The 9,466-nt window shown below is 38.1% G+C and overlaps 1 protein-coding gene across 1 annotated transcript in view; it reads right to left on the bottom strand.

Moving 5' to 3' along the window:
* The window catches only part of STPG4 (sperm-tail PG-rich repeat containing 4), a 44,282-nt gene that overhangs the window by 24,958 nt on the left and 9,858 nt on the right, over nt 1-9,466 (bottom strand). The window contains 2 exon segments of the mRNA XM_007459992.1: nt 1,376-1,430; nt 2,234-2,298. Coding sequence (XP_007460054.1) covers nt 1,376-1,430; nt 2,234-2,298 — 120 coding nt within the window.

Below are 9,466 nucleotides of genomic sequence, written 5' to 3' on the forward strand. Positions count from 1 at the left end.
CCCTACTGATTTGTCATATACCATCTTTATCAAATATAAAAATTTTACATATATATTCTAGACTTTTTGAGCTCTGTTTAGTTGTCTCAACTCCTCTTTCATATGCTTGCTGTATCTTTTCCCCCTCAAGTTTCTAGTTACAAATAAATAATCATAGTCCATCAAAACACCCCAAAATAACTTCATATTTTCTCATTCTTTCTTTTTTTATATTTTGGCGTCCTATTGATTAGCTACTTATCTAAAAGAGTTCATTTTTATCAAATACATGTACATGTATTTGAAAATTTTTAGAAACAGGAAAGCATTTTCACCTTTTTTAAAGGAAAGAAACTAGGACTACTTTTCTTTCTTGCTGTTCATACAGTGATATATTGAATATCTTTGATGATTTAAATAATTAATTAATTCAACAAACACTATGTGCCAGCCATTTTCCTAGGCACTAGGTATACAGGACAAAAACAGACAAAAATCCCCACCTTCATGAAGCTTACATTCTGGTGGGGGAGACAGATAAAAACAGGACACGTAAATTTTTAAATGTAATGTATCAGACAGTGATTAGTGCTATGGAGAAAAATAAACCAAGAAAGAGGGACAGGAAATTCTGAACAGGTGACTAGAGATGACCTCAATAAGAAGGTCATATGAGTCAAGACCTAAAGAAAGTAAAGAAGCCTTTACTTTTCTTCTATAACTTGACACAAATGGGTTACTTACATTGAAATACCCAGTGTATCTTTAGATATATTTTAAGTATACCTTTTTAAAAAAATTTATTTTTGGCTGTGTTGGGTCTTCATTGCTGCACGCAGGCTTCTCATTTTAGTGGCTTCTCTTGTTGCGGAGCAAGGGCTCTAGGTGCATGGGCTTCGGTAGTTGTGGCTCATGGGCTTAGTTGTTCCACGGCATGTGGGATCATCCCAGACCAGGGCTTGAACCCGTGTCCCCTGCATTGGCAGGCGGATTCTAAACCACTGCACCACCAGGGAAGCTCTTAAGTATATCTTAAATCAACTACATTAGTCATTCATTGCTTTTCTACTATGATGAGTGAAATGTTAATCTTGATATATCAAAAAGGAATCATGGGGCTTCCCTGGTGGCGCAGTGGTTGAGAGTCTGCCTGCCGATGCAGGAGACACGGGTTCGTGCCCCGGTCCGGGAAGATCCCACATGTCGCAGAGCGACTAGGCCCGTGAGCCATGGCCGCTGAGCCTGCGCGTCCAGAGCCTGTGCTCTGCAATGGGAGAGGCCACAACAGTGAGAGGCCCGCGTACCGCAAAAAAAAAAAAAAAAAAAAAAAAAAGGAACCATGGCATATTTTAAACATCAAATTCATCATGAGTTAATTGTCTACCAACATACTTACAGGAGTGAAGCAGCCTGTTGGAAAACTTTGCACTGTAGAACGAAATACAAAGCTCCTATATTAAAAAAACAAGAAAAGATATGATCTTCTAAATCTTTTTTTTTTTTAATGTGAGGATCTTTAACATATTCCCTGTCTCTCATTAAATATTTAAAAATGCTAATATGGGGACTTCCCTGGTGGCCAGTGGATAGGACTCTGTGCTCCCAGTGCAGGGGGCCCGGGTTCGATCCCTGGTCAGGGAACTAGAACCCACATGCACGCCACAACTAAGAGTTCGCATACCACAACAAGGAGCCCACGTGTTACAACTAAGGAGCCCGCCAGTCACAACTAAGGAGCCCACCTGCCACAACTAAGGAGCCCACCTGCCACAACTAAGGAGCCCATGTGCTGCAACTGAGGAGCCGCAACTAAGACCCAGCGCAACCAAATAAATAAATAATAAATATTTTTTAAAATGCTAATCTAATATGATGGGCATAAATGAGGTTTAAAAGTCATTAGTATTGGGACTTCCCTGGTGGTGCAGTGGTTAAGAATCCATCTGCCAGTGCAGGGGACACAGGTTAGACTCCTGGTCCTGGAATATCACACATGCCGCAGAGCAACTAAGCCTGAGCACCACAACTATTGAAGCCCGTGTACCCTAGAGCCCACGCACCACAACTACTGAGCCCATGCACCTAGAGCCCGAGCTCCACAAGAGAAGTCACAGCAATGAGAAGCCCGTGCAGAGCAACGAAGACCCAACGCAGCCAAAAAAAAAAAAAAAAGTCATTAGTGTTGGTGGTTAAGCATGTAAATAGAAAGGCATGAGTGAAATTAGTAAAAGCAATTTAATAAGTATATAATTACCTGGAAGCATGCTTGGGAACTGGTGCGGGAAGTAGCTCGTATTGTCCTGGCGAAAGCTGAACTGACTACATAGAATGGACAAGGACACCAATAATAGATTAATACAGGTCTCAAACTCACTTTATTATCTATCATTCATAATCCTTTATTTTATTACCATACAACATTATATAATTTATTTTCTATTTTGAGAGTGGAAAAGGTACCCTTTCAAAGGTAGAGCTTCAAAACACTCAACAGATATTCACTTTTCATGGTGAATATTATGACAGTATGCCTACAGTGGTATGGAGAAAAATGCTGTACAATTAATCATATTTTAAATGTACTAGATTCAACAAATCCAACTGATCACCAACTAGTGAGCCTGCTCTGTTGGTAAAGAACTGTGCTAGGTATGGTGGGGAATACAGGAGTGTTCTCATAATACATAAACAATGCTAATATAAAACACTATAATCGACACTAAAAGAAAGATTGGAGCTGTCCGGAATAGGGAGAGATTAACCCAACTGGGTGACCAACAGCTAACATCACATACTCAATGGTGAAAAGCTAAAAGCTTTTCCTCTAAGGTCAGGAACAGGACAAGGGTGCCTATGTCTCCATTCCTATTCAACATAGTACTGGAAGTCCTAGCCAGAGTAACTAGGCAAGAAGAAGAAATAAAAGGCAACCAAATTGGAAAGGAACAAGTAAAACTGTCCCTGTTTGCAAATGACATAATCTTATATATAAAAAACTCTAAAGACTCCACCAAAAAACTGTTTGAACTAATAAGGAAATTCAGTAAAGTTGCAGGATACAAAAACAACATACAAAAATCAGTTGAAAAAATAAATCAGTTGAGTTCCTATACACTAACAATGAAGTATCTGAAAAAGAAATTAAGAAAACAATCTCATTTACAATAAATAGCATCAAAACATAAAATATTTAGGAATAAATTTAACTAAGGAGATGGAAGATCTGTACACTGAAAACTATAAGACACTGATGAAAGAAACTGAAGAAGACACAAATAAATGGAAAGATATCCCATGTTTATGGATTAGAAGAACTAATATTGTTAAAATACCCATATTATCCAAAGCAATCTACAGATTCAGTGCAATCCCTATCAAAATCCCAGTAGCATTTTTTCAAAGATATAGAAGGAACAATCCTAAATTCAGTATGGAACCACGAACGGCCCCATATAGTCAAAGCAGTCTTGAGAAAGAAGAACAAAGCTGGAGGGATCATACTTCCTGATTTCAAACTATATTGCAGAGTTACAGTAATCAAAACAGTATGATACCAGAATAAAAACAGACATATAGACTAATGGAACAAAACAGAGCGCCCAGAAATAAATCCACACAGAAACAGTCAACTAATCTTTGAAAAGGCACCAAGAATACACAATAGGGAAAGGATAGTCCCTTCAATAAATGGTATTGGGGAGACTGGATATCCACATGCAAAAGAACAAAACTAAACCCTATCTTATGCACAAATACTAACTCAAAATGATTGAATACTTAAACATAACATATGAAATGATAAAACACCTAAAAGAAAACATATAGAAAAATCTCCTTGACATTGGTCTCGGCAATGATTTTTTTAGATATGACACCAAAAGTACAGGCAACAAAAGCAAAAATAAACAAGTGGGACTACATCAAAGTATAGCCAAGGAAACAATCAATAAAATGCAAAGGCAACCTAAGGAATGGGAGAAAATATTTGCAAACCATATATCTGATAAGGTGTTAATATCCAAAATATATAAGGAACTCATACAACTCAATAGCAAAAAGACAAGTAATCAAATTTAAAAATGCGCAAAAGACCTGAAGAGACATTTTTCCATAGAAGACATACAAATGACCAACAAGTACATGGAAAGGTGCTCAACATCACTAATCATCAGGGAAATGAAAATCAAAACCACAATGAGATATCACCTCACACCAGTTAGAATGGCCATTATCAAAAAGACAAGAAATAACTAGTGTTGGTGAGGATGTGGAGAAAAGGGAACCCTTGTGCACTTTGGTGGGAATATAAAATTGTATAGCTATTATGGAAAACAGTATGGAGGTTCCTCAAAAAATAAAAACAGAACTACCATATGATCTAGCAATCCCACTTCTGGGTATATATCTGAGGGAAACAAAACCAATATTTGGAAGAGATACCTGCAGTCCCACATTCACTGTAGCATTATTCACAATAACCGAGCTATGGAAATAACCTAGGCGCCCATCCATGGATGAATGGATAATGAAAATGTGATATATATTCCCTTAATGCATATACTATATTGGAATGTTGTTCAGCCATAAAAAAGAAGGAAAGCCTACCATTTGCAACAACATGGATGAACCCGGAGAACATTATGCCAAGTTGAATAAGCCAGAGAAAGACAAATGCCATTTTGTAACTCTTATATGTGCAATCTAAAAGGGTTGTACTCATAGAAACAGAGAGTAAAATGGTGGTTCCCAGATTGGCAGGTGGCGGAAATGGGGAGATGTTGGTCAAAAGGTACAAACTTTATTATATGATGAGTAAGTTCTGGAGATAGAATGTACAGCATGGTGACTACAGCTAATAATACCGTATCGTATACTTGAAAATTGCTAAGAGAGAAGATCTTATGTGCTTTATGGTTTTGTTTTCTTGTTTTTCTTTTAATTATTTGGCTGTGTCGCATGGCATGTGGGATGTTAGTTCCACAACCAGGGATCGAACCCGCACAGTAGAAGTGTGGAGTCTTAACCACTGGACTGCCAGGGAAATCCCCATTCTTATGTGCTCTTATCACACACACACACAAAATGGTAACTGTGTGAGGTGATGGATGTGCTAATTAACTTGATTGTGGTAATCATTTCACAATATGTGTGTGTGTGTGTGTGTATATATATATATATATATATATATATATATATATAAAACAAATCATCATGTTGTACACCTTAAATATATTCGATTTTATTTGTTAATTACACCTCAATAAAGCTGGGGGAAATAATTAAATAAATAAATCCAACTGGGGGATCTAAAGATGGTAAAGACAGTGAGATTTGAGTGGGGTTTTAAGGAAGGTAAGACTTCCCTGAGGGAGGCAAGAGAGGGACTCTAAGAAGGAGGAACACCGTAGAATCCTTCCATTTTGGGAAGGATTCTTCCCAGGATTCGGTAATATAACTCCTCCCTGCCAGCTCCTTGAACATAGGAAGTTCTGGAGGTCCAGTCAGTCTTCCCCTGGCTTCTCACTCTCTTTCCTTCCCTCCCTCCCTTCCTTCACACATCCCACTCTCTGTGCTTACCAGTTCCTGACACTCCCTTATTTCCCTTACCTCAGGGCTAATATCCACAGACCCAAGGAGAGTGGAGCCACCCAGGCAGTTTGCAATGTTTCACAATGGGCAGAGAGACAGTCTCTTCTACGGTGGATTTTTCAGTCCATTAGAAATCCTATCAGGATACTCATAAGATGAATGCAGCCAAAAGACTGTCAGGTACAATATTTTTAGGTACTACTGGTGGAAATTTCATCCAGTGTGTCTTCTTCTCTGAGAAATGGTCTCTTGCTTCACGTGGAAGTATCAGTGACTCACCACCCAGACATCTTTATGGACTGAGAAATAGACAGCACTGGACTTTCTCAAAAAGATGCCTGCCTAATGGTACCAATGATGTTGTTCTTACCAGCACCCTGTAATTTTCATCAGCTCCAGAAACTATGTGAGTCCCAGTCCCTGAGATGTCTTCTGTATCCGTCTTTCAGATTCACTTTCATTTACCATTCTCTCCACAAATTTACTTGTGACAATCACTGCTCTGCCTTGCAGTTGCTCTATGAGAGTTCATCCTCAAATAATACCTGCTAAATGAGCCAACTTTGAGCACCATTTTTTTTTCTTTTTTTTGAGGTACAGGGGCCTCTCACTGTTGTGGCCTCTCAGTTGCGGAGCACAGGCTCCGGACGCACAGGCTCAACGGCCATGGCTCACAGGCCCAGCCGCTCCGCGGCATGTGGGATCCTCCCGGACCCGGGCACGAACCCATGTCCCCTGCATCGGCAGGAGGACTCTCAACCACTGAGCCACCAGGGAAGCCCATGAGCACCATTTTTTTTTTCCTTTAATTGCATGATGAATTGTTCCATCTTATCTATGCTTTGCTCTTCATTATTCTAACACTTAAGTCTTCGGTTCCCTGAAGTATTACCTGCCAGCCCCCTCCTAGGCACAAAATTTCTCTCTGCTGACACCTTGCTCAATGAAAAACCATCCTGTTGAAAATTCATTCTTTCAGCCATTATTTTACCATGGAGCACTTTGCAAAGAAACATGTCTTCAGAGATACTTGATCACAGCTATGAACACAGCTAACAAAAACCAATGAACCGGTTAGATTTTCTCAACCATCATCTCCCAATCAGCTGTTCAAGGACATCTTTTGAACACACTGAAATGGATCCTTGGATTCATTCTCTGAGTTAAGAGAGGTGCCATTCCATCCTGCCTACCTCCTTTTGACCTAAAACAGATATTGGGAGGTGGGGAGGGGGTGGGCAGAATCACCACATTTGTTTCTTTTCACATAAGTTTCATCTTCTAAGACAATGCTGAAGCTAACCTAGACAGAAGTTTGAGGCAATTTTGAATTTTGTTTAATTGTGCTTTTCACTGAAATGTCTCTAGCCTAGGAAGTGAATAAGTTTTAAAATGGAAAATGAAAAGAAATAAGAGCAAAAATATTAGCTGGAAAAAATTTTGATTTCTACAAATGAACATGAATGAAAAGACTATTACTTGCACACTGAAAACAAGTCAAATCTATAGAAAGAAAAAAAATTAAAGGTAAGTCTCTTTGCCCCCTGCCTAACCTCTGCTTCCTAAATGGAAACCACTGTTAATGATTGCTTAAGTATCGCCCAAGAAAACAAGTATGCATTTAACATCGTATATATATTTGTTTTTATTTTTACAAATGGGATTATGCTATAAATATTGGTCTGTTCCTTGAGTTTTTTCATTTAATAATATATCTTGGAGGTGCTTCCATATCAACACAGATAGATACACCTCATTATTTTTAATGGTAGCACAGCATTGTATGGATGTAGCATTATATAACTAGCCCTCTAGTTAGATAAATTTATGAACAATGCTGCAGTATTTTATATAAATATCTCACTGTACTTTCATAAGACTATTTGTAGGAACTACTGAGCTCGCGCGCCTCAACGAGAGAGCCTGTGTGCCACAAACTATAAAGCCCAGGTATGCCTGGAGCCGGTGCACCACAACTAGAGAGAGAAAAAAAAAAACCCACACCACAACTAGAGAGAAGACCGCACACCACAACTAGAGAAGCCCGCACCCAGCAACAAAAGATCCCGCATGCTGCAACTAAGACCTGACGCAGCCAAAAAAATAAATTAAATAAATAAAATTAATATATTTTTTTAAAAGACCATTTTTAGGGTAAATTCCTGACAGTGGAATGGTCCCTATGTGCATTTAAAATATGAACAAGAATCGTCAAACCACCCTCCAAAAAACTTTCAACAATTTGTATGCATGCAGAATATCTCTTTCTGTACTCCCTTTGCCAATATAATGGGTATCATCCAACTTAAATTGTTGATCATCTGACAGGCAAAAAACTGTGTATACCTGCTTTTGTTCTTTTGTAATTATTTAATAATTAGTGGAAGCCAAGTATCACTATGATTTTTAGCAACTGGTATATCTCTTTGTGAATTGCTAGCTTGTATCATTTGTTCATTTTTATTTGCATTTCTCTGATCATTAGCAACGTTGTACATCTTTTCATGTATCTGGGGCCATCTGTATGTCTTCTTTGGAAAAATGTCTATTCAGGTCTTCTACAATTTTTAATTGTCTTGGTTTTGGGTTTTTTTTTTTTATATTGAGTTGTGTGAACTGTTTATCTATTTTGTATATTAACACCTCCCTTATTGGTTATATCATTTGCAAATATCTTCTCCCATTTACTAGGTTGTCTTTTCATTTTGTTGATGGTTTCCTTTGCTGTGCAAAAGCTTTTAAATTTAATTAGGTCCCATTTGTTTACTTTTGCTTTAGTTTCCTTTGCCTGAGGAGACATATCCAAAAAAATATTGCAGCAATTTATGTCAGAGAGTGTTCTGCCTATGTTTTGCTCTAGAAGTTTTATGGTTTCTGGTCTTACATTTAGGTCTTTAATCCATTGAGCTTATTTTTGTATATGATGTGGGAAAATGTTCTAATTTCATTCTTTCACATGTAGCTGCCCAGTTTTCCCAGCAGCACTTACTGATGAGACAGTCTTTTCCCCATTGTATATTCTTGCCTCCTTTGTCATAGCTTAACTGACTGTAAGTGCGTGGGTTTGCTTCTGAGCTCTCTATTTTGTTCCATTAATCTATGTGCCTGTTTTTGTGCCAGTACCATGCTGTTTTGCTCACTATAGCTTTGTAGTATAGTCTGAAGTCAGGGAGAGTCATAATTCCGGCTTTGTTCTTTTATCTCAAGATTGCTTTGGCTATTCAGGGTCTTCTGTGGTTCCATATAAATTTTAGGATTATTTGTTCTAGTTATATGAAAAATGTCATGGGTATTTTCATAGGGATTACATTAAATCTGTAGATTTCTTTGGGAAGTATGGATGTTTTAACCATACTAACTCTTCCAAGCCATGAATGTGAAATATCTTTCCATTTCTTTGTATCACTTTCAATTTCCTTGATCAGTATTTTATAGTTTTCAGAGTATAGGCCTTTCACCTCCTTGGTTAAGTTTATTCCTAGGTATTTTATTATTTTTGCTGTGATCTTAACTGAGATTGTCTTTTTGCTTTCTCTTTCTGACAGTTCATTATTAGAGTACAGAAAAGCAACAGATTTCTGTATATTAATCTTGTACCTTGCAACTTCACCAAACTCATTTTTTAGTTCTAATAGTTTATTTTGGTGCCTTTCCTCATTTTTAAACCAGAATGCCCATTTCAATTGCATTATAAGAGAGCATGACTCAGTTTTACCCTTTGATGTAAGAGTGTTGAAGCCATGCAGTTAGTGGTCAGTGTTTCTTGAAACTCCCTTGCAGCTTCACTACCTGATAGCACTCTACCTTTCTGCATTGGCTGACCTTGGCCAGTACTGACTCATTGCCTACAGACTGGGGCAGAGCCACCATCTTCTCCTCGCCCTGTTCATTGTAGGGA

This window comes from Lipotes vexillifer, unplaced genomic scaffold, assembly GCF_000442215.2.
Source record: "Lipotes vexillifer unplaced genomic scaffold, Lipotes_vexillifer_v1.1 scaffold666, whole genome shotgun sequence".
Classification (NCBI taxonomy): domain Eukaryota; kingdom Metazoa; phylum Chordata; class Mammalia; order Artiodactyla; family Lipotidae; genus Lipotes; species Lipotes vexillifer.